The sequence below is a fragment of the Fusarium odoratissimum genome, assembly GCF_000260195.1.
Source record: "Fusarium odoratissimum NRRL 54006 unplaced genomic scaffold supercont1.13, whole genome shotgun sequence".
NCBI lineage: Eukaryota > Fungi > Ascomycota > Sordariomycetes > Hypocreales > Nectriaceae > Fusarium > Fusarium odoratissimum.
In genome coordinates, this window is record NW_022158699.1 from 367126 (window position 1) to 390446 (window position 23321).

The 23321-nt window shown below is 48.7% G+C and overlaps 11 protein-coding genes across 11 annotated transcripts; 9 read left to right on the forward strand and 2 right to left on the reverse strand.

Moving 5' to 3' along the window:
- Positions 1 to 259: 259 nt before the first annotated feature.
- FOIG_08517 (uncharacterized protein) lies at positions 260 to 1229 on the forward strand (the record flags this gene model as incomplete). Its single annotated transcript, XM_031208560.1, has 2 exons — positions 260 to 801; positions 848 to 1229. The coding sequence occupies 2 exons, from the start codon at positions 260 to 262 to the stop codon at positions 1227 to 1229; spliced, it is 924 nt and encodes a 307-aa protein (XP_031061566.1).
- Positions 1230 to 1450: 221 nt separating this feature from the next.
- Positions 1451 to 3208, reverse strand: FOIG_08518 (uncharacterized protein). Its single transcript, XM_031208561.1, has 4 exons — positions 2927 to 3208; positions 2650 to 2869; positions 2048 to 2597; positions 1451 to 1992 (listed from the first exon to the last, which is right to left on the reverse strand). The coding sequence occupies exons 1-4, from the start codon at positions 2980 to 2982 to the stop codon at positions 1502 to 1504; spliced, it is 1317 nt and encodes a 438-aa protein (XP_031061567.1). The 5' UTR covers positions 2983 to 3208; the 3' UTR covers positions 1451 to 1501.
- Positions 3209 to 3544: 336 nt separating this feature from the next.
- FOIG_08519 (OPT family small oligopeptide transporter) lies at positions 3545 to 6112 on the forward strand (the record flags this gene model as incomplete). Its single annotated transcript, XM_031208562.1, has 4 exons — positions 3545 to 4324; positions 4379 to 4445; positions 4494 to 5755; positions 5808 to 6112. The coding sequence occupies 4 exons, from the start codon at positions 3545 to 3547 to the stop codon at positions 6003 to 6005; spliced, it is 2307 nt and encodes a 768-aa protein (XP_031061568.1). The 3' UTR covers positions 6006 to 6112.
- A 462-nt stretch (positions 6113 to 6574) lies between these two features.
- FOIG_08520 (uncharacterized protein) lies at positions 6575 to 8671 on the forward strand (the record flags this gene model as incomplete). Its single annotated transcript, XM_031208563.1, has 2 exons — positions 6575 to 6603; positions 6658 to 8671. The coding sequence occupies 2 exons, from the start codon at positions 6575 to 6577 to the stop codon at positions 8669 to 8671; spliced, it is 2043 nt and encodes a 680-aa protein (XP_031061569.1).
- A 356-nt stretch (positions 8672 to 9027) lies between these two features.
- On the forward strand, positions 9028 to 10140 carry FOIG_08521 (uncharacterized protein; the record flags this gene model as incomplete). Its single annotated transcript, XM_031208564.1, has 2 exons — positions 9028 to 9467; positions 9519 to 10140. 2 exons carry the CDS (start codon positions 9028 to 9030, stop codon positions 10138 to 10140), a joined length of 1062 nt encoding a protein of 353 aa, XP_031061570.1.
- Positions 10141 to 12715: 2575 nt separating this feature from the next.
- Positions 12716 to 13925, reverse strand: FOIG_08522 (uncharacterized protein; the record flags this gene model as incomplete). Its single annotated transcript, XM_031208565.1, has 2 exons — positions 12716 to 13577; positions 13633 to 13925. 2 exons carry the CDS (start codon positions 13923 to 13925, stop codon positions 12716 to 12718), a joined length of 1155 nt encoding a protein of 384 aa, XP_031061571.1.
- A 381-nt stretch (positions 13926 to 14306) lies between these two features.
- FOIG_08523 (uncharacterized protein) lies at positions 14307 to 15924 on the forward strand. The gene is made up of 3 exons (XM_031208566.1): positions 14307 to 14640; positions 14688 to 14863; positions 14921 to 15924. Exons 1-3 carry the CDS (start codon positions 14357 to 14359, stop codon positions 15682 to 15684), a joined length of 1224 nt encoding a protein of 407 aa, XP_031061572.1. The 5' UTR covers positions 14307 to 14356; the 3' UTR covers positions 15685 to 15924.
- Positions 15925 to 16257: 333 nt separating this feature from the next.
- On the forward strand, positions 16258 to 18487 carry FOIG_08524 (uncharacterized protein; the record flags this gene model as incomplete). The annotated part of the gene is made up of 11 exons (XM_031208567.1): positions 16258 to 16482; positions 16539 to 16619; positions 16675 to 16775; positions 16864 to 17281; positions 17330 to 17467; positions 17522 to 17625; positions 17679 to 17770; positions 17822 to 17866; positions 17922 to 18010; positions 18066 to 18208; positions 18263 to 18487. The coding sequence occupies 11 exons, from the start codon at positions 16258 to 16260 to the stop codon at positions 18390 to 18392; spliced, it is 1566 nt and encodes a 521-aa protein (XP_031061573.1). The 3' UTR covers positions 18393 to 18487.
- A 612-nt stretch (positions 18488 to 19099) lies between these two features.
- On the forward strand, positions 19100 to 20658 carry FOIG_08525 (uncharacterized protein; the record flags this gene model as incomplete). Its single annotated transcript, XM_031208568.1, has 2 exons — positions 19100 to 20155; positions 20215 to 20658. The coding sequence occupies 2 exons, from the start codon at positions 19100 to 19102 to the stop codon at positions 20656 to 20658; spliced, it is 1500 nt and encodes a 499-aa protein (XP_031061574.1).
- Positions 20659 to 20903: 245 nt separating this feature from the next.
- FOIG_08526 (uncharacterized protein) lies at positions 20904 to 22272 on the forward strand (the record flags this gene model as incomplete). The annotated part of the gene is made up of 2 exons (XM_031208569.1): positions 20904 to 21111; positions 21165 to 22272. Exons 1-2 carry the CDS (start codon positions 20942 to 20944, stop codon positions 22270 to 22272), a joined length of 1278 nt encoding a protein of 425 aa, XP_031061575.1. The 5' UTR covers positions 20904 to 20941.
- Positions 22273 to 22815: 543 nt separating this feature from the next.
- On the forward strand, positions 22816 to 23320 carry FOIG_08527 (uncharacterized protein; the record flags this gene model as incomplete). Its single annotated transcript, XM_031208570.1, has 2 exons — positions 22816 to 22925; positions 23239 to 23320. The coding sequence occupies 2 exons, from the start codon at positions 22816 to 22818 to the stop codon at positions 23318 to 23320; spliced, it is 192 nt and encodes a 63-aa protein (XP_031061576.1).
- Position 23321: the final 1 nt, after the last annotated feature.

Genomic DNA, 23321 nt, shown 5'->3' on the forward strand with positions numbered 1-23321 from the left:
TTATCTTATCTTATCCGGTCAAGCTAAGGCTTAGAAATTAGCTTGTAGCCACCATGCTAAGCTGTAAACACCACTTCGCGCTATCGTGAACTATCGAATTGCTAAGCCAATAGCGCAGTGTCGGAAATTACAAAAAGTCTTCTATAAAGGAGTATTAAATACAGCTGAGTCCCTAGAATGTTTAATCGAATCGCTATCCACTCGTTCCTCAATTTTGCGCTTCGACGCCCTTCCGTTCGTTAATTTATTCTTTGTAAATATGATGTTGCTCAAGTACTCCGCTGCCGTTGCAGCTTTCGCCCTCTGTGGCCAGGTTAGCGCTGGGCCTTGTAAGCCGATTACTCGTGTCACGGGTTCAAGCTCGGGAACCTCCAGCACGGCTGCGACCGAAGCTTCTCTGACTGCTACGAACTCGCTCTCGACTGAGACCTCGGCAACGATTGACACTTCTTCGGCCGCCACGTCTGTGGAAAGCTCAGCGACGACTGTTTCTTCTGAGGCCTCAAGCACTACTGGCGACTCCTCCACTTTGTTCACCTCAACGACCGAAACCGCGACCCTTGACGCAACTACCACCGAGTTCGTTTCTACCAGCACCGAGGCCTCCGATGTCTCTACGACAGCAACTGCGACGACTTCTGCTGCGCCAGTGTGCGAGTTCACAGGAGACTACACCAACTACGTCCAAAACCCTTCTTTCGATGATCTAGACGGCAATGGACAGCCCACTGTCGAACCGTGGATCATGCTCGGCGTCTCATCTCTGACAACCAACAACCCCAGAACAGGAGCCCGCTCTATGTCAGTCCAACCCCCCTCACAAACCACACTACTAATAAATCCCCAGGGCATATTCTTATCCCGACGCCGCAATCGGAGGAAGCTCATCCATCCTCCAAGAACTTACCAATACCGTCGCCGGCCATGAATACGTCTTCAAATATCACTGGGCCCTCATCGAAGGACAACCTCTCCAGGAAGAGTATTGTAGAATTGGTACATTCGCTGGCGCTGGGGGTGCGAACTCGCAGTTCTTTTATGTCGATGGCGATCAGGAAATTGTGCAGGGTCAGTACTATGAGCAGGAGTATCGCATTACTGCCGAGAATGATAACCAGAGGTTGTCGATTGGGTTCTTTTGCAGCAGCCAGCCGTCAGCGGGAACGGTCAAGATTCAGATCGATGATGTTTCTGTTTATGACTACTATGAGGGCTGTGAAAGTCCTTGAGATGGAATGGGGTTTCGGCAGATGATCTAGTGTTGAGGATGGTTTCCGGGAGCAAGAAAACTTCCGACCTTGTAGCAAGGTGCCAAAAGTAACTGGCCTGAGGTCTTCTAATTCTATAATGAGCTTACCTAAGCCTTTTTGTCACTTAGAATAGGCATCCTAAGTTTTATTGCCCCCTTGGAGCGGAAGTCGAGATCACTCGAGCTGCATATATACCATCAGAGACATTTCCCTCCATGATTAGCCTTCTCAACAACATCTATAATGACAATTCACAACTTCGTTTCCGTCTTGAGACCCATAACATCCCTCAAGTCCTTAATCTCTGTATCAGGTCGATGGGAAGCCGGTTTCGCAACCCGTCCTCCATAAGCCCAGTCCTTCCTCAATCCCGTCTCACGACCTTCCAATGCATCGGCAATATACTTCCCAATGATCGGAAACATTTTGAACGCGTGCCCAGAGTCGCCTGTTGCGAGAAGAAGATCTTTATGCTTTGGATGGCGATCGATTAGCCAGTGTGCATCGGGTGAATCAGTGCACCAGCATACACGTGCATCAAGAAGAGGGCGATCGGAGAATTGAGGCATGACGGTGTTGATGAATTTTCTGATGGCGACTTCGGCTTCGTGCGGAATGCCGTCTTGGGGATGATCGCTTGAGTACCGGGGGATTGAGTAGTGAGTTGTTTTGCCGTTCTCGTCGATGAAGGTGCCTTTTTGGTACTGATATCCGGGGTTATTGTCGCAGATCTTGATCAGCTCTACTTATAAGTCAGTGATTCAGATTTTAAAACCGCCATCTGAAGCGTAACCTACTTGTATCTGGATCTGGCTCAAACATGAACCCAAGTTCATAGTTGTCAATCACGGGAACTCCCTTCCATTCGGCAGCTTCTGCATCAGTAAGCTGAATATGCCCTAACGTCCAGCATTTTGACCACAACTGCTGCGACAGTTCGGGCAGTAGTTGCGGCGATGCAGCACCCGTGCTGAGGATGTAGTGATCTGCATGAAGAACCCCACCAGAAGCAACACGGATTCCTGTGAATGAGCCGGAAGCATCGAGCTCAAGACCAGTCATTGTGCCACCAAGGCCCGAGATGAATTTGACGCCCATCCTCTCAGATTGAGAAGCCCATTTCTCAAGGGCTCTTCGTGCATGAACCCAACCGCCGAGACTGTTGTAAAGACCTTTCCAGTTCTCGATCCCAACGGCATTCTTTAGCTGGGGAACACATTTGACAATCTCGTCTCTGCCACTGATGAGTTCTAGGTTCTGAGCCTTTCCTGCCCTCTTGAGGTTCTCGTAAGACTTCTCAAGAAAAGACTCGGCTTTTTTGTCGCCTGTCGTAGTAGTAATACGTCCCTGCTTTTGTGAGTCTAAGTCGCAAGGACGGCTATTAAGATCAATGACTTACGGTTTCAAAAAAGACATCATGCCATTCTGGATCTCTCCATGCTTCAAGAGCTTCTAAAGCAAGTCGCGTGTAAAGTGGTTCGTCGTACTCAGTACGCATCACCTTGTTCAAGTCATGACCAGCAGAGTCTAGACTGGGCCATGGGTGGCGGTCGATACATACGATGTTGGTATAGCCACGCTTAGCTAGATGGTAGGCTGTACTGATACCGAATGTGCCCCTAGATTCCGAATTGGCGGTTAGCCTTGATGGTGTATTAGTAGGGGCTGAGACTTACGCTCCGATGATGAGGATGGACGAATCCTTGTTTAGAGGTGCTACTGAACGGGCCATGATTGAGAGGACTGACTTCGGACTAAGCTGTGAAAGATAAAAGATAAGGTTTGAAAACAAAAAGGTGCTATCAGACGCTGAAGATGGCCGTTATATTAGTGATATGACGCCCGTAACCGGAGCCGATAAGATATCTCGTGACAAATCAAGGCTGGACCTTCCTCACGTCAATTACCCCGCAGAAAACATTACTTTATCGTTCTCAAGTGGCAACCTTTAATCAGAAATAGTCGATAGTTAAAAAACTGTCAAGATAAGGTAGGGTAGCAATTATTCTCCTTTACCCCGAAGCTAAGGACCTGATGATCCGGCGACCAATCAGACGCTAGCTCAAATGGCAGCATCGCTTGGACCTTCTTGTTGCATGAGGGGCTTGATAAACTAACATTTGCCGAAATCCGGGGAGGGGAGTAGCATCGAATGTGACATTACTCGCGATAAGACACAATTATAAAATGCCGACGACTTCGCGCCAAGAAAGCAATGCATCCCCAGCAGACCCCATCTAATCCCTATCTCAATCAATTTCGTTTCGTATTGCTTCGCAATTGAGACCGCCACCATGGCACCCAAGGTCGAATACGCCGACAACCTTGAACCTTCAAGACAAGAAGATGGCACCATCGAAGGCACATCGGAAGAAATCATCGACAATCCTGACAAAGCTACTGCCTTTGCCATCAGCGGCATAGACGAACACTACGACATTGACTCAGACAACTCACCCCAACCTGAGGTGAGAGCCAATGTCCCCAATGTCGATGATCTCTCTATGCCTGTTAACACGCTCCGTGCGTGGACGCTAGGTCTACTATTCACAATACTCGGAACTGGTATCAATCAGTTCTTTTCGATGAGATATCCCAGTGTCACTATCTCGTCGCTTGTCGCGCAGTTGGTAGCTTATCCAGCTGGAAGAGCCCTCGCGCATGCACTACCTATCATGAGGATTACAGTGTTTGGGAGGGAGATTGCACTTAATCCTGATCATCACTTTAATATCAAAGAGCATGCACTGATTACTATCATGTCGAACCTCTCGTTTGGACCATCTTGGGCGACTGATATTATCCAAGCTCAAGTTGCGCCTGCGTTCTTGGGGCTGAAGACACCCGTCGGGTATCAGTTTTTACTCGCGCTTACTATGCAGTTGTTTGGTCTTGGAATGGCTGGTATGGCTTATCGGTTCATTGTTGAGCCGCCGCATATGGTCTGGCCTTCGACGCTTGCTAATGCGGCGCTGTTTCAGACGTTGCATGGGAGGGCAAACCCGAAGGCTGATGGGTGGAGTATCTCGAGGTATCGCTTCTTTGTCTACGTCTTTGCGGGTGGTTGGCTATGGGTGAGTGCTTCCGCTTATCTCTCCCCTTCTACGGTGAGACTAATAGTTCATTAGTACTGGCTGCCTGGGTTCCTCTTCACTGGCCTAAGCACCTTTGCCTTCATCTGCTGGGCTGCACCAAGTAAGTCCCTCCAATGAACTCATATGATTGCGTATTGACCTCTGATAGACAACATTGTCGTCAACAACCTCTTTGGCATGTCAACCGGCCTAGCCTATCTACCCACCACCTTTGACTGGTCCCAAATCGCGTACAACGGCTCTCCCCTCGTCGTCCCCTTCTGGGCGCAAGCCAACGTCTTTGCCGGATGGGTCATCCTATTCGCCCTCGTCACACCCATTCTGTACTACACAAACACATGGTACACAGCATATCTACCTTTCTCCGGGGGCGACATCTACGACAACACTGGCAATGTCTTCAACGCCTCGCGCGTCGTTGATCGACATGGGAACTTCTCACCAGAAGACTACAAGGACTACAGTCCCATCTTCATGCCAGTCACTTTCGCTCTGAGCTACGGTATCTCTTTTGCGACAATGACTTGCGTTCCGACGTATATCTTCCTCAATTACTGGAAACAGATCGTCGGCGCCTTCAACCCGCAGAGAAAGAAGGATATTCATGCTCGGCTGATTGAGCGATATCCTGACGCTCCATGGTGGTGGTACGCCGCACTGACTGCTATCGTTCTTGGTCTCACCATTATGGTACAAGAGGTATACGATACACAAATGCCCGTTTGGGGTGTCTTCTTAGCTTTTGGACTGGCGGCCTTCTACCTCATCCCTACTGGAAGTGTCTATGCTGTGGCCAATCTGAACAGCAACGTCCTCACCGTTCTTGGCGAGATTATTTCAGGATATGCTATCCCAGGAAAGCCAGTAGTCATGCTGATCTTCAAGTTCTACGCATACACTGGACTCAGCCAGGCGATGATCTTTGCTTCGGATATGAAACTTGGGCTGTACATGAAGATTCCCCGTCGCACACTATTTGTCGCACAATTGACTGCCTGCATTGTTGGGTCTCTCACTCAAAACGCCGTCGTCCTTTGGATGTTGCACCACGTCAAGGACATCTGTGAGAGCGACCAACCCAACAAGTATACCTGTCCCCAAGGTCGCGTCAACTTCTCATCAAGTATTGTTTGGGGAGCTGTCGGTCCTGCCCGGTTATACAGCGTAGGCAAGATCTACTCAGGACTTTTGCACCTATTCTGGCTTGGAGCACTACTACCAGTAGTAACTTTCTTCCTGAAGAAGAAGTTCCCCAATAGCAAGTTGCTACGTAACCTTCACTGGCCTCTCTTCTTCGCTGGTACTGGCAACGTGCCTCCCGCTACTGGCATCAACTATAGTTCTGCCTTTGCAGTCTCTTTCATCTTCAACAAGTGGATTCGTGGAAGATACCCTCATTGGTGGGCGAAGGTAAGCTCCATGTTGACCATTGTGACATTGTATCAATGCTGACTGACTATAGTATAACTATGTTCTTTCGGCGGCGCTGGACTCTGGTCTTGCGATTTCCGCTATTGTAATCTTCTTTGCCCTCGTCTTCCCTGAAGTTAGTCTTAGTTGGTGGGGTAATAATGTCCAGGGCACGACAGCGGATGGTATGGGCACTCCGTGGAGGAAGCTGGGCACGAATGAGACGTTCGGGCCATCTTCTTGGAATTGAGGTGGTGTCAATTGATGTAATTTGCCGGTTTGTATTGCTACGACATTCTTAATAAGAAAGACTGATTATGTTGCAAATACTTCTGAAAACAAGTCACAATATGTCGTACGCACATTTGGACTATCGCTGTAGGTCTTCAGTCTGGAGGTTACTTGCCGATGACTACTTGGACGAAGTATCGTTGACGTTTACAAGGGTAGGTAAGGGAACTGAGGACCTCTAGCCGAGATGAGAAAAGACCAGGGTAAATTCAGGTAAAGTTAATACAGGCTGACTAGACTTTAGACTAATTATTTCTGGTGGCTAAGCATGGGGATCAGATGTTTTCTCGCTCCTTGGCTCTTGAACGCTGTCCAATCACGTAATTTTCGGTCAAATACGACGAGTACACCAACGCTAGTTCTAACTTAGGTGCTACTCCGCGTGTTGGTAGGGTCATCAAGGCCCGAGCTATCCGAAGCAGCCATGTATATAAATCGTCTGAAGAACAGATCAATGGATAGATAAAACCACTCAGTCTGCTGAGCTCTATAAAGTTTTCTCTTACTGCAAAAACAAGCGTGTCAATGATGGTGTCTTTGAATATTCTCAGAGCCTTGTATGTCTTCGATAGTGCAGCACGCACTACAAAACTGCTAACAACTACTTCCAGGACTTGTCTTAACTCGGCACAGAGCATCCTACCCCTTTCGCCTCCGCACTCGCCTAGCTCCCCGAAGCTCACCGGCGATCCCTGCATCCAAATTGATGGGGTCTGGAAAATCACGGAGGACTGTGTTGATCCTTTGTACTCCCAGCCAATAATCGACAACGAGACCCACGAGACACTACCACTACCTCACCTCAGAATCACCGGTCATTTCGAAGGGACCACCGTTGACTTCAACATCTACCTCCCCGAGAATGGCTGGAAGGGTCGCTTCTTCCAGCTGGTCTTCCCACTACAGAACTCAACTGCATCCGATCGGGAGATTGGATTCGGTGCTGAAAGCGGAGGGTATACCGTTCGTGCTTCCGGTCAACCAACGTATCGTGGTGATGCAGCTGCAGCTAAGGTTGGCATGATGATTGCACGCGAGTACTACAAGCCCAAGACCAACAAGATCCATGGGTATATCTACGGAGGTAGCGGTGGATCTCTTGTCACCGTTGGAGCGATGGAGAATACGATTGGTATATGGTCTGGTGCTCTGACACTTGTCCAAGCTGTACCAGTTTCCATCAACAATTGGTCTATCCGTGCTCTCGCAGGTCTGGTTCTTGAGAACAAGAGTGTCGAGATCGAGGATGCGCTTAGGCCTGGTGGTAGTGGGGACGTCTACTCAAGCTTGAGTCCCACTGAGAGAACCGCTTTTGAAGAGGCCACGGCCCTTGGTGTGCCTATCAAAGGGTGGGAAAGCTTCTACGAAACTGGGGCCTCTGAGCCACTTTGGGAATCTCTCAGAACCGTATCTGGAGCAGCTGTGACGAGAATGGATCCTACCTATGTGGAAGACTTCTGGAACAATCCGGGATACTTGGGAATAGAAAGCTCCAAGCTTGGTGATATATTTCGCAAGGAGATGCTTGACTTCGAGACCCTGATTACTTCTATCAAGTGTGACGCCAACAACGTCCCTGTTGAGCTCACCCTCGACAAGGCACCCAAATCAGGGAGAACTTACTGGCTGGATATTACTCTTCTCTCTAAGGACGGCAAAGCACTCGGCAAGATCACTGGCAAAGGTCACGATAACAGTAACGACAAGACAGTCACCCTTCACCATAACAATGACCCTACCGTCTTTTCAATTCTCCAAGAAGGTACTCAACTTCACATAAGCAACCGCATGTTTCTCGCGATGCACGCACTCCATCGTTACTCAGTCCCCAAACGTGGGGGCTTTTACGGATACGATTATCTGCGTGATTCGGAAGGTAACCCCATCTATCCTCAGCGCCCCATCCTAGTTGCGGAGCAGATAGCAAGATCTGCCAGTGGTGGCGCTACGCTTTCGGGCAAGTTCAACGGCAAGATGATCGTCATGGATAATCTGATGGACGTTGACGCGTTCCCGTGGCATGCAGATTGGTACAAGCACCAAGTCGGAAAGGTATATGGAGATCATACAGACGATAAGTTTCGTCTTCATTATAGTCAGAATGCGGATCATCAGATGGGTCTTATTGTAGGTTCCAAAAGCTCCAGATTTGTGGACTTTACAGGCCTTTATGAGCAGCATCTGCGAGACTTGAGTATCTGGTGCGAAACCGGGGTATACCCAAGCACTCCAACTAATTACACCATCAGCAACTCTCAGGTGCGATTACCTGCTACAGCTCCAGAGAGAAAAGGTATCCAGCCTGTTGTAGATCTCACCATCAATGGTGGCAAACGAGCTGAGGTCAAAACAGGCAGTATGGTCACTTTCAAAGTCCGCGTTGAAGTTCCTCCCGGCGCAGGAAAAGTTGTTTCCTTGGAGTGGGATTTCGAAGGGACGGGTCACTTTGTTAAGAAGATATTCAGAGAGGTTGCACGATCTGTTGAGACAACAGGTTGTTATACTTACAGCCAAGCCGGGACTTTCTTTCCTACAGTGAGGACTGCTTCGTACAGGGAGGAGGAGGTAGATTCGCCCTATTCTTTGGCCTTAAACCTTGGACGGGTACAGGTCGTCGTCATTTAGGCCGTGTCATAGCCTCACTCAAGACTTAGCTATTTCTATCCCTCATACTATCGAGAACCAGCTAGTTTCATTGAGCTGGCTTAATTAAATGGGAGCAGGAAATGGGTCATTTGCATGCTCGCCCTTCTGTCTATGGCACGAGAAATTCCAGTAACAGCCCTCAATGTTTGGCTCTCGCTTTGTCATGTTTTTAAATTACAAGTGGGCTGGGGTGTCGCCGTCTTTTGGTTGGTTGCCTGATCTGAGTGTCTGTCTGCCCTGTCTGCCTTGCAGCAATCCATTCTTACCCAACACTCAACTTCCCCGCTTCGTCTCAGCTGCTTCTTTCTTCCCTTTGCAAACCTGTCAATCTCACCATGGCCGACCCGTTATCAATCGCCAGTAGTGTCGCTGGCCTTGTATCCCTTGGCTTGACTCTCTGTGGCGGTCTACACAATTATTTTAGTAGCGTCAAAGGCCGACACCAAGACATCGAGACAGCCAGCCGAAGCCTTACTCTTTTGCAATCAAACATCTTCATCATCCAGTCGAGCACATTGAAACTTGGCCATCGCCACGCCTTGTCTGCCAATGGAGTCAATCAGGGTCTTGCCAATTGCGAGTTCGAACTCGTAGCCCTGCAGCACTTGATGCTGAACCTTACTAGAGATGAGGGTTTGTCCGACATGACAGGAAAGTTGAGAAAGCAAATCATGTTAGCTCGGTATCCATTTGATCAGAAGAAGTTGATTCAACTTCAAGATCAGCTTTCCAAGGCCAATGCGACTTTGAGTACTTTCGTACAAAACTTCAACCTGTGAGGAACTTCTACTAGAATGATCGTTGTGCTGTCGCTAATTCCTCGTAGTGATATCAACATCGGCATCAGCGAAGACTTGCAGATTTTGAAAAACTATACCAATGCTAACGATAGCATCACGCACAACATGCTAGGCACAATTGCCAGGCGACTTGACGCCATCAGTCCAGCTGTTCAACGTATTGAGATAGAAATGGCAACATTGTCTCAACATGTCCAGGACAACTGCCTCGACACTAGCAGCCATGTTTCAGACGTCGTTGTCCAACCTCGTTATCTGCAGAATTCTCACAAGGAAGAATCAACAACTAAAAGACTAAATCATCTAGAATGTACTTGTTCCGACCCTCCTGCCGCTTATATTTGTCGAAAATCATCTTATATTGGACGATTCTGGGGAGGTTTAGTCATCTCGAAACAAGAACATAAACGACAACGCCATCGTCCTAGTTGCATCTTTTTCAGCCACTCACACCAGAAGTCAAAAACTACGTTTACCTACCTTGGACTTCGATATTGGCTTTCTCAGAGTTTGTTCCTGTCACTAACTCGAGACTATCCGGCTGGGGCATACAGTATTTCCTTCGGGATACAGCCATGCAACATTGTTGAATGGAGTCCGGCTTTCCAAGCTTTCTTTGACCTCGAATACAAGTATCAGAGCTGGTAAAACAGATATTGTTCTCCTATTTCTATCGGGATAAAGACTACTGATACAGGTCTTAGGGATCCAAAGCACCAACAAAGCCTTGAGCACGCATGGCAACACTACTGTCATTTTGACCTACGAAACGAGACATCAGCCATAATAAGGAAGCTAAGAACGATTTATAGGTCAGGGGCTGCATCGCCGTTTGATGTAGATGATAATGGGAATAACATCGCCCATTTATGCATGGATGTAAGTTCCTATTCTGGTTATGAACTCGCGGGGGGCTTTAGTGTTAACAAAATCTTGAGGTCTATCGGCAACAACTAATCGATTCGGATTTGGAAGAGGAACGAAATTTCATGAACATATTTGAATGCATTCGCTCACTTCTGTCATACATGTTTCACGCTGGGGTGCCAATCACTGCCTCTAATTTTTACGAACAGTAATAGCTCTACATCCCATTTCTACTCGACTTGACTTACTTGAGCCAGAACAATTCTCAGGTATTTGTGGATTCCGTACTCTTTAGCAACGCTCCCTCCGTTATATAATTTCATCGCAGCATTTGACACATTCTTCTGTGTCGAAGACATCGCCCATAGCGAAGTTATGTCTTTGAATGTGAGAAGTATATCAGAAACTGATTCATTGAGAGTTTGGGGTCAGTACCCCGAGATCGCCGAAGGTAACTCCGCTACTTGACTGGCCTTTACAATCATGCGCAGCTAATGAATACGATGTAGCGTTTGGATTCAATGATATCTTCCGGGCAGTCATGCAGCAAGACCGGAAAAGCCTCGAGGCCATTACAATTGGCGACCAACTTCCCCCAGGTATCCTGGAAACAGATATGTATGGGCGTAACATATTGCACGCTAGCATCACCTGGTCAGAAGGACTTGGTCTGCTTCTACAAAGAAGTGAGGCTTTACCTCTACTCTGTGACAATGAACCAACAAGCATTAGTCCTCTTGAGCTTGCTGTAAAGTTAAGTTGGAGAGTATGTACCCAACCAGACAAGTGGGTGCTTTGCCAGAACTGTTGTTGCGCCGATTCTGTCCAAGTACTCCTAGAAGCTGACTGTTGTTTGCCGGTCAATTTGTTGTCACTAGAATGCTTGGAACAGTGTTCATTAAGATGCCGAAAGCTATTGTTCAAACATTTAGAAGACCGGCGGCGACGACTACGGGATCTTTCTCTTGCATTACTGCCCTCTGAAGTCATAGAACGGCATGGAGTCGCGGTTGATTCCTTACCTGACGCTACTGCCGCCTTGCTGTGGGAGTAATTTCAGCTACGCTCTAGTGAATTGAGAGATGGGGGACTTGAGATCAGCCATGGCCTCAAGCCTTTTAGTTCAGACCACTACTATGGAGGCTTGTTTGAAAAACCCCTTTCTCCGCAAATATGTTCGTTGGCGAATGAGTTTGGCATCAAACCTTCAAATGAGGGTGGTCTGGGGCCACTTCTAGGACGCGTTGAGGTTCTCTATCAAAATTCTCGAAGCGAAGAGATGTTCGGTATAGAGACTACCTACCTGGATTGGCTGTTGAAGCATGATCTCAAGCTGGAATACGTGATTGGTGGCTTCCAGACATCGGCGTTACATGATTTTGGAGGGAAGATTGGTAGTATTCTAGTTCCTTTCCTTCGCTACCCTATCGGCAATCCGTTTTACTTTCGATGTAGGGAAGGAATCAGTCTGATCACCAAGATATGCAACAGCGAGATGCAGTCCGATCTGCCATGTCCCTGCATATCGCGGGCTTTCAATCGACCATTGGCTTCTTTGTTCTCTGGATATACGACTAGCGCCCTGTCGTCATCTTCCGAGAAGCTCCACGTTATTTTCGACATATGGTTCCTAGTAGAGCTGATCGAAAGGAAAATAACCGAAATTGACACGCCCCATCTAGCTAGATGTGCTATTCACACAATGACAATGGAACTCCTGGGAATTAGGCACGTTGGGCCCTGCGCCAGGAATCACTTTGATCGGCAAATGAAAGAGTCGGGTGAGGATGAATGGGCGGAAGTGTTGGACGAAGATAGGCTCTTGCTGGAAAGACTCGATGATCTCGATGAAGAATTTGAAAGAGAGTTCCAAAGTCGAAATGAATCAGTGAGGGATTTCATAAGAGGATACTACAGTGAGAGGATGCGGGAAGTGGTGAAAGAAATGAATGCTTCCCCGACGGATGATTATAGGCGTGGACTACTTGCTGCTGGGGTGGTATTAGCAGATCCGGGAGAGTAGCGGGGTGATAGAAATTTCAGATGGTATCGAAATGACGGCGAGGTTATGGAGGAAGTCGTCTCATTTGGGAGGTCCTTCTAGAGCGAAAATCGTAATTCAGACATTATACCATATTGACTTGATAATTCCTAGCGCACTATCTAGGTAACTTGGAGATTTAAGCCGACGCTCAGCGACATCCGATGCAAGTATAGAAGGCTATCTACTGTCTGGAAATAAAATATAGAAAGCTCAAATAACGGTCGACTGCATTGATGAAACATTTCGGCATCAAGCCAGGACAAATCAAACGCAAATGCGAGGGCAACCTCTTCCCTAGTAGTCCTAAGGTGATCAGTGCGCGGCAAAGCCAAGCTTCGGGGTAGCCTCCTCCTGACTATGGACAACATAGTAGTTCCTCATGAACAAGTTTCCTAGCACTGAATATTTGCTGTTGAGCTGAGTCGTAATTGCTCCAGCGCAGAGACGGTTAGCTGGGTCATATACAGTATAGTTGACATCCTGTCCTGGGATAGAGAGAGTTGTGCTGTCAATCTTGAAGTGAAAGTCAGGAATAGTGCTATTGCACGGGAACGTGCGAGTGCCTCCCTGTTGGAACTCATAACCCTCGATATGGCTGTAGTAGTCGTTCACCACAGCTTCAGGGAGGTAGACAAGCGACGTGCCTGAGTCGACGATGACCTCGCCAACCTGCTTCTTACTACTTGTGAATGAACCTTTGCCCACGGCATAGGAGCTTGAGTTCATTGACCAATACTTCTGGCTAACCACGGGGGTGTAGGCGACTTTGCCCTTGAACTTGGTATTATCGATGTATCCAAAATCCCAAGTCGCAGGCTTGCCATCGAGTCTGAGATTCGCAGCAAACACCTTCTTCTTCAGAGTGGGCAGGAGAGTTTCGAAGAAGGTCTTTTGCTTCTTGGGCTGGACGGTGTTGATGGTATTAAACGCGAGACCAAGAATGCCATCCGAAGCGAACTCAGCTTGGATAACCGTGGCGGCTTGGACGGCCTGCTTGTGGGCTACGACGGGGCCTGCTTTGACGGTGTCGGTGAAAACTACGCCGCTGACCTCGTCGCCGAAGGCGTACTTAATGGACCAATTGTAATTTTTGAGAAGCTCTGCGGATGATGTTGGGACATATGTTGGGTGGTCCAGGCTTTGGAAGGGGGAAGACTCGTTGGAATACACCCATCTGTTAAGTTGCTTGTTAGTCTCGGTACAGGATGCTGAAGCAGGGAGGTACTCACAAATCGGCAGAGCCAGTGTCATATATCATCTTGAAAGTCTGGTTCCCGATGACTGTAGGGACAAAGAACGACATGCCAGATGAGGAAGGCTTCACGCTGCCCGCCTCTTTGATGTCGCCATGCATCGCAGGGTATCTTGTCTCAATCCTCTGCCTCTCGGCCGCAGGATCGAATTCTTCTGGTGTTGAAAGCAAAGCGTCGACGCTGAAAGCAGCGCCTTGGCTATCCGGCACTACGAGGCCATGGGCAGAAGCAGCCAAGGCGGCAATCAATTGAAGGAGTTTCAAAGACATATCGAAGGTGGTCGTGGAGGATGACTATGCCAGAAGGTAAAACTAGAGGACAACGAGGAAATAGGAACTCTTGCTTCCTTATGCCAAAGAGAACCTCGTCGGTCTCGTTCATAGCTCGTTCCACTGTTACATAGTTCGCGCTTTGATTGTCCGCGCTGGCTCCGCGGGAAGAAATGGCTAAAGTGCCGGGGTCCGCACACGAATTAATTTCCCGAAACTGGCTAGCTATTAGTACCGCAGCCAATGGAAGCACAGCGGGACCGGCAGATCAGGAATGAGATCCACTAAGAAACTCGTATCGAACGAACGGTCTTGGCCTCATGACTTCATTTGGACGGGGGCTGGGTGAGTTCACCCATTTACATATAGGCTGATAAACATCAGGCAAGTCAGTCGTCCACCAACGACACCCGTAAGTAACGACAATCATCATGGCTCTCATTACTTTGGCCGCCGTCGCTGCTGCGGTTGCGTTTCCTGGCCTCGCTGCTGCGACCAAGACTCCTGCTGGTGTAATTTCCGTCCCATTATCTCGCGATGACGGCCTGACGGCATATTATGCCAAGCTACAGGTTGGCACACCGCCGCAGACAGAGTATCTCAAGATCGACACGGGCAGCCCGCGATATTCCTTCCTCGACCCTCGTAATGAGGTATGCAAAAAGCAGGGGAACAATTGCAAAACGTTTGGCACCTTCAACAACAAAACATCCAAGTATATTCCTCAGACCTTGTGGTTTCTATCGCTAACTAATGTTATAGAACATCCCGCTACGAAGGTACTGGCTTCGCCGACGCCCTGGGCTACGTTGGTCGAGGCGATTATCTGAGCGACACTGTTGTTATCGGCGGTGTTTCAACCAAGAACATGTACTTTGGCTATACGTCTGATTACAGCTTCCCTGACAAAGTCACTGGTGATATATATACTATTCTCGGTAAGATCCTGCGATGTCAAGACTATGTCACATTAAAAGTGCTGACAACGAAACCAGGCCTGTCATTGGAGTGCGAGTACGCCGGTCCCAAATGTACTGACAGGTTCTCGTCGTACTTCCTGCCGGAGCTCAAGAATGCTTCCAAGATCAACTATCTCGCTTCAAGTCTCTACCTCGGACCTGATGACAAGAAGGCCGCCAACGCGAGGATGCTCCTCGGTGGCGCCTACGACAAGGCAAAGATTGACGGCAACCTTATCACCGTGCCCATGGTCGACCCCTTCAATGCCGACCTCAGCGGTGGCCAGACCAACTCGGTCAATGTCACGTCTTTAGAAGTCGTCCTCACCAAGGGTAATAACCGTACCAAGGAAACGTACGGCAAAAAGGGCGTTGGTCTCCCTGTTCTGCTGGACACAGGCGTCGCGAATTGGTACGTCACCGACAAGACTATTGGTCCTATATCCCGCGCTTTCGGTCTCGCCAAGGAACCTGACTTTGGTCAACGATACTTTGTCGTCGACTGCAAGTACGCTGACTCCAAGCGCAACGACGGCTATATCGCTGTTGAGTTTGGTGTTCACGGCACGATCAAGGTTCCGTTCCACGGCTTGGTGACAAAGTTCCCTGATGGCACCTGTGGAGTGTTCCTCGCTTCTCGAGGTTACCCCGTGTCCATCTTTGGCGACCCTTTTTTGCGCAATGTGTACAGTATCTTTGACCAGGAGAAGTTTTCTATCTCGATGAGTAATGTGAAGCATACTGCTGAGGAGAATATTGTGCCTTTTCCCAAAGGAGGTTTTAAGCCAACTCATTACTGAAGAGGGTGAAGGCTACGAAGCGACACCATCATACTAATGTATATGTAATGTTTCTGATGCAGTGAGAATCAAGCGATAACTGCATTGAGTATATGAGCGAATGGAAATACATACAACGACAAGACATGTTTTCCAATTTCTCAATTGTGTTTGTAATATTTCTATCTGCACCTCAAGAATCATCTAGCTTCCCTCTGGCGTATTCGTTTTCGACACTTCGTAATTTAAACGTAATCAGAGAGTTGCCTGAGAATCATTTGTGACTTTAGGGTAATACTCCAATTAACAATCACAAAAGCCGATAACAGGCTTCCCCGGAGATCGCAGAAGCGCTATCTTGCCATCTCGCGCACTCGACCCAAAATGGTCGAATGGGCGACCCCAGATTGAGCTATACCTTTCTGAGCCATCTCAGCGAACGCTATCATCCCCGCCAAACAGGACCATCCTTGGTTCAGTAACCGGTATCAGCACAAACATGACCACGCGATATAAATGGCAGCGAATCGCAAACAATCAACGCCTGCCACTTGGTGAGGTGTCATTCTGAACGTGCATTCCTAAGTCGACACAATGGATAAAGACCTCAAGCCCATTACCACCATGCCGACGAACTCAACCGTCGGGATGGGTGAGTTTGTTGAAGATACAGCTAGCGGTCGCAAACCCACCGCTACCTTGGATGGTGATGATGAGAAGCATTCGGAGGAACTGGGTTCTCCTCCACTCGGGATCGTGTATAGCTCCAAGGAAGACGCGAGGGTCCGATGGAAGCTTGACCTGATTCTACTGCCTTTGGTAGGTGGTTCATTGTGAAAGATCGAGCAAATGAAACCTGACCGAAACATAAACAGATGGCGTGCACATACGTCCTAAACTACATGGACAAAGTCGCCTTGTCCGAAGCCTCCATCTTTGGCATTAAAGAAGATCTGGTAATCGCAGCTGCACCTCGGAGATGGCCGCACAAAACAACTGACATCCGCATAGAACCTCGTCGGACAACAGTATAGCTGGTCATCCTCAATTTTCTACCTGGGCTACCTGGTCTGGCAATATCCCAGCTCTCTCTTGATGCAGAAGCTTCCCATGTAAGTCTTTACCCTTTCAGAAAGCGGCTTGGGTTAGGAGATGATCTACTGCCAAATATTACCTCACAGTTTCCTAATCATTTCATAGTGGTCGGTACTTTGGCGTGATGATCTTCCTATGGGGCCTCACCGCATGCACAACGGCATTCACAAAAGACTTTGCAACACTCTGCGTCAACCGCGTCTTTCTCGGTGTTTTCGAATCCTGCATGTCACCCATTCTTACGATCCTCATCTCGCAGTACTGGACACGAGAGGAGCAGCCCCTTCGCACATCGCTATGGTGGTCCGCCAGCGCTGTCGGTTCTTTCATGGCCGATGCCATAACATACGGCCTCTCGGGTAGAGATCATTCGGGGTCTAAGTATGCCGTCTGGCAAGTCGTTTACCTCGTCTTCGGGCCGATGACAATGTTTTGGGGTGTTGTTGTCTTTTTTGGTGTCCCGGCATCGCCTCTGACCGCATGGTTCTTCAGCAAGAGGGAGCGGGATATCGCTACTGATAGGGTAACTAACCAATGATATCAACTACCGGCGTTGCTGAACAATCTACAGGTCTTGAAAAATCACACCGGCATTAAAAACACTGAGTATAAATGGAACCAGGTCCGGGAATGCCTGATGGATCCCCAGCCGTGGATACTAGCGATACACGCCTTTCTTCAATGCCTGCAGGGAGGCGGTCTAACATCGGTAAGCAATCTTGAATTGAATCAGTAGGCACATCATATTCTGACGACAACACAGTTCTCTAAAATTGTGTTGACTCAGACCCTCGGCTACTCGAGTCGCCAAGCCACTTTGATGGGCATGCCGTCCAACACCATCCACCTCGTCTCGGTGGTCTTTGCGTGAGTATCCAATTTTGCAACTCCATGCCCTATTGCTGACTTTTGTGATCCAGTGGCTGGTTTTGCACTCGTTTCAAGAATACGAGGTGCTACGTCATGATCGCAACGAACGTGATTGTCTTGATAGGAGCGGTGTTGGTAGACAGTGAGTTCCTGGTATCATGAATGTCTGCTTGTAGTATCTGATTTGTACTAGACCTCCCACAATCCAACCATAAAGGTCGACTTGCGTCTTTCTACAGTAAGTGCAAAGCCTCCTTTCATGGCTCAGGACCGTTGCTCATAAGTACCTCCAGTTATCTATGTGAATACCGTCCCTTTCGGACTTGGCATGAGCATGCTCTCCTCGAATATCGCAGGATTTACCAAGAAGTCCACCGCGAGCGTAAGTATTTGACTCTGGCCAATCTTGCCTAGACCCGCTCTGATAACACTTGCAGGTCATGATGTTCCTGGGCTACTGTCTTGGCCAATTCACCGGCCCTCAATTCTTCATCGCGCACGAGGCCCCACAGTTCCAGACTGCTTTCAAAGGCTTCTACTCCTCAGTCTCTGTCATGATTGGTTTGGAAATCATTTTGCTGTAAGGAAGCTTATCATTTCACTTTACCACCGAATACTAACCATTTTCTCTTAGCATCTACATCAGGTATCAGAACCATCGTCGGGGTCGCCGTGAGGTTCAAGAAATCTGTAACGTAAACATTTCTAGGGATGATTTAGATCTTACGGATTGGCAGCAAGGCTCGTTCAGGTATGTTTGGTGAGCCTTGGTGGAAAAGGTGCGAAGTGATGAACATCCATGTGATCGCGAGTCACGATTCGAAGGCTTGCTATCCTGTTCGCTTGCTCTTAAATTCTGTCGATCTGTCTTTGTGTACAATACCTCCTTCGAGTTGGCCAGGAATGAATGCCAAATCTCGTTTACTTGACCAAGCACAACATTGACGTTGAATACATACACAACTGTTCTATTTGTGGCATTCTCATCGTGACCCAGCTGTAGATTATTGGGGCCTCGGCACCACACTAATTAAAAAGATTATGAAAACATAGAGAGGAAGTAGCGTATAATTTTGTTGTTGATGTGAAGAAGACAAATTCCTGTAGTGCCTGTCTCATACTTAGCGTGCTTCTTGGGTACGCTTATCAGTGATTAGTCATTAGTTACCCCAGACTTCAAAATAAACTCCAGGACCGAAGCGCTCTTGCAGTTCTATCACCCCTCATCCTTGTCCACAGTCCTTCACGACGACTCACCATGTCCCTATGCAACACCTGCGCAAGAAGGAAGTTGTCTTGTGACCAACTTAAGCCGCGCTGCTCACCCTGTCGACGCTCTCACCTCAAATGCGCCTATGAACCGTCATCGCACGCTGTATTTGAGTTTCGAGATGAGACAGAGCAGGTCAGAACTCATTCGAGGCGTCGCAGGAAGAGGAAGAGCACTACCGGGCAATCGAGTCGTACAGATATGAGCCCACAGGACCAGGCGACCTTTTCAATAGCCGAGACGGATGCACCCGACTTGCTGGAACCATCGTCACTTGCAATGCTCGATGCGGTGGCGATGCCTTGGATGGATGGGATATTTGACTCGTATCCCGACCAGCAGTGGGACTTGAGTCCGGACTCCGCAGTACTTTATAATGGCGCCGCGCAACTTTGGTTGCCGCAAACGGATTCGCCTGGTCAAATATCCACTGACTTCAACGCGGGCAGCCTGTCCTCTAGTTCCCCTCAGACGGTCTCCGATCGGGTGTTGGCACAGCACTATACCCAGAATCTGGCGTCCAAGTACAGCTCCAAGGGCCAGACCTGGAACAATCACACATATTTCTTCAATCGATTTAACTCAAGTCATTCGTTTGTGATATCGGCTCTTTACGCGTGGACAGCTGCTCACCTTTACTGCAACGGGACTTTGGGTTCGGAGAGTAGCGCCCTAGAACATTATGAAAAGAGTCTCGTAGCTCTCGGGGATCAATTGGGCATCCAGCTTGGGATTGGGGTCGTGGATGAAGAACTAAGCCAGACTTGGCCTCAGCTTATCACCCGAGATGATGATTTGGATGCCATCTCAGTGACGCTTTATTTCCTCGCCTGGACCGATCTGCTGCTTTCACGAAGGGCCTCATTGAAGCGTATGCTAAGTCTAGAAGCTTGCCTTCTGGAAAGCCGAGGCCACGGTGATCAATCGCAGTCAGTTTACGGTAGAATGGCTGTGTGGTTCTGCTTCCTCGATGCTCGCGCTTCTCTCTTTTCCCAAGATAATGATCGCATCATACAGTGTCTGGGCAACGACTTGGGATTAATGTTTGCTGTGGACAAGTCCTACAACTTTCTGCAACAAGAATACACTCTGCTATACCCGAATGAAGAGCGACGATGGGATGAGGCTCATAGGCCTTTGTATGTGGCTACGTGTCGCTTGGTCGCTCTCTTAGGGATGATATCCATAGGCGACCGCAACGCGGCGATGGAGAGTCAAGAGGCAAGTACAAGAGCATCATTGGATGATATACATCAGGTAAGCCGACAATAATATCGCTCTAGTTCTTTGCAATTCCACTGCTGATGATGAAGCAGGGCCTCGCCAGTATCAGCGAAGAGAAGGCTGCAGAAAAGAAAGTGCTCTCCATCTTCCTCACCGTGAACGCCCTCTTCCACGCAGTACATATATACGCCTCCAGAGTCTACCGACCAGCGGACGAAATTTATACAGATACTTCGCATGCTGAGGATTTAATTGGCATCACTCGCCGCTTTTACTCCAAGCTGAAACGGCCGAGGATGGAAGCGCCGCCGACCAAGATATGGCCTATCCCACTCATCATGGCAGCGATTGAGGCAAAGGACCCTATCTACAGAGACTGGGCGCTCCAGCTTATCAAGGACTGCTCTCATGCTGGAAAGCATTATGTCAACGCCTGTGCTTTTGTCGAAAAGGTGCATGCCGCCGAGGAGGGGACGGGCTGTCGCGCCAATCTTTCCCAGATCGCTGAAGACATGGGCGACAATTTTGTGATTTGACAAACGCCCGCAGCTCAGGCTGAAGTTCTGAACGCTATATTTGACATTTTAGCCCTTAGGGGCGACAAAGACGGCGCCGTTGTTGGACGGTCGCCGATTTGGCCTCTTTGGGGCAATCGGGCGACGCGCTAAGTTAGTAAACACAGCGCAGCGAAGGATTGATCACTACCCCGAAGAATCCCACGAATGCACCTCCAAGCCTCTTTTATATAAGGATACATGCTAGTGCAAACGATAATCAATCTATTCATTATTCCTGTCTTGCTATCTACTACCTTACAACATGCCTTCTGCCGAAACCTCTATCATGGAAGTCCCTCGTACTTCGTGCTACCAGCGCATTGTCGTCGAAGGCACGCCCTATGAGAGAGGACTTTCGCATGGAAGACAGGTGGCTGACAAGGTCCGTGCCAACATCGAGTATTACAAGCTTCCAGGCAAGCTCCCGCATTGGTGAGTGGAGTATGGTCACCAACTTTTCTGCTATTAACCAACATCCAACTCAGGTCCATCTCCTCCAAGATCATCGAGACCGTCTACATCCCAGCCTTTGAGAAATCCTACCCCACCGGCCTCGAAGAGATCAGAGGAATCGCGGATGGAGCAGGTGTTACGATCGAAGAGGTCATCATGCTTAATGCTCGATACGACCTTGGCAGATGCATGTATCGACTCCAAGATGGTGGCAAGACTCCACAGGAGCTTAACGGGCATGATGAATGCACGAGCGGATTCTTCCCTCCCGAAGCAGTGGCATCTGGTCGGGCTTTGGCCGTGCACAACTGGGACATGTCCAGCCATCTTTATAACCAGGACCTCATTATCTACCTCGAGGTACACCCAGACCCGTCTGAGGACCGACCTTCTATGTTTATTCTCACTGAGGCTGGGCAGCTGATCCGCAGTGGGATGAACTCGGCCGGTATGTCGGTTACTGCAAACTCGCTGCTATCAAGCGAAGACTACGTGCCCATCTCGCACACCGACCAGAACGGAGTCTACCATGAGATCAAGAATCCCAAGCCTGTTCTCCCGCTGTCAGTAGCAAGACGCGTCTTCCTTGAGTATAGCAACTACGCCGAGGGCTTGGTGGCAATTAACGCCTTCCCCCGCCACGTCTCAGGGAACCTACACGTCTCGACAGCCGAAGGGTTTGCGATGGCTATGGAGGTCGCCCCAAGCCGCGTGTACAAGTTCTACGGAAACATTGATGATAACTACCTCATACACAGCAATCACTTCCTAAGTCCAGAATTTTTGGGTCGTGATGATGTTTTTGATCGTTCTCCTGGTGGGAGCACCTGGTTCAGATGCTTGCGAGCCGAGAAGGGAGTAAGAGCAGATTGTGCAGCGGGGAGATTGACGCCGGAAAAGATCAGGACGGCTTTTTCGGACCACCTGGCGTATCCTGAGAGTTTGTGCAATCATCCGAATCTCAATCAGAAGAACACGCCGAGCGCTGTATTGACTGGGTATACATCCAAGCAGAACATGACTGTCGCTTTCGTCATTTATGATCTGACGGAACGGGCAATCACCGTCTGCAAGGGGCCTCCTTGTGAGGGTGTGCTGCAGAAGTTCAAACTTGAGGAGAGGCGATCGTTGAAGCATTGAGTATAGACAGCTAGAGTAAATCCGATCGAGGTTAGATGGAAAGGGTAGCTGGCATGTTTCGTCGGCGGAGCAGGTAAGTATGTATTACATAAGAAAAAGATTTATTATACAGTTACGTTTCATTCTGTTGTCAGTCAATCCAGCATCCATGCATGTCGCAGCAATGTAAAACGCCATGAGTTAGGTTGCCATGCTTGAAAAGATGCTTAAAAACTTGGGTATCTAGGGTATGCGGCGAGAAAATGAAGCTGAAACCTGGGGATGTTTTGACAGGGATGTTGACTGAGGCCGAAACGTCGCTTTGCTCGAGGCTGAAACCAGGGACTCACGATATCACAGTTGTGTTTCAATAGCTAAAATCGATGCTCCAGCCTCGAGCACTATTTAAACCATCAATTTCCACTCCCAAAGATCGACTTACTATCACCATCATCAAATCTCTTCTCCCTCTTAAACCTCTCATTTCACATTCTCGGTAGCGTCGCCACTCCGCCCACCATGAGAATATCCTCAATAGCCCTGCTTTCATTCCTATCAACAGCCATGGCAGCTCCCGTGGTCCGTGGCCCCGGTGGTCGACTTGTACAAGAAGGTGCCGGCTGCACGTTAGTACAAGGCAGAAGCGTATGTGACGATGGATTCGGAAATACCTTGTAAGTTCAATTATCCTCTTGCATAAAGTAATTCGCGTGCTGATTGTCGTCTGCAGCTTCGAAGATGATCCGTTCTCGTCAAAATAAAAAAAATTGAAACGCAAGGAGGAATGAAATGATTAGGCTTCTCACAGTGGAGGATTGAGACCTGAATAATTCCGCTTGAGGCGTTGAACTGCAGGATGGGTGGCTAGTACACCCGGGCCGTAAGAGATACCACAAATAAGAATCTAATGAATCAACAATTATCTTCAAACTTGCTCTGTCTTTGTCATGCCACTTTGACTATTCTCAGCCATTAACTGTAATCCAGGCGGGACCGTCGGCATAAGTGGAACAGGGAAAATGAGGCCATCTCCACCGAGCCCAGCCGCGTAAGAAAACTTGCGGCCTGAC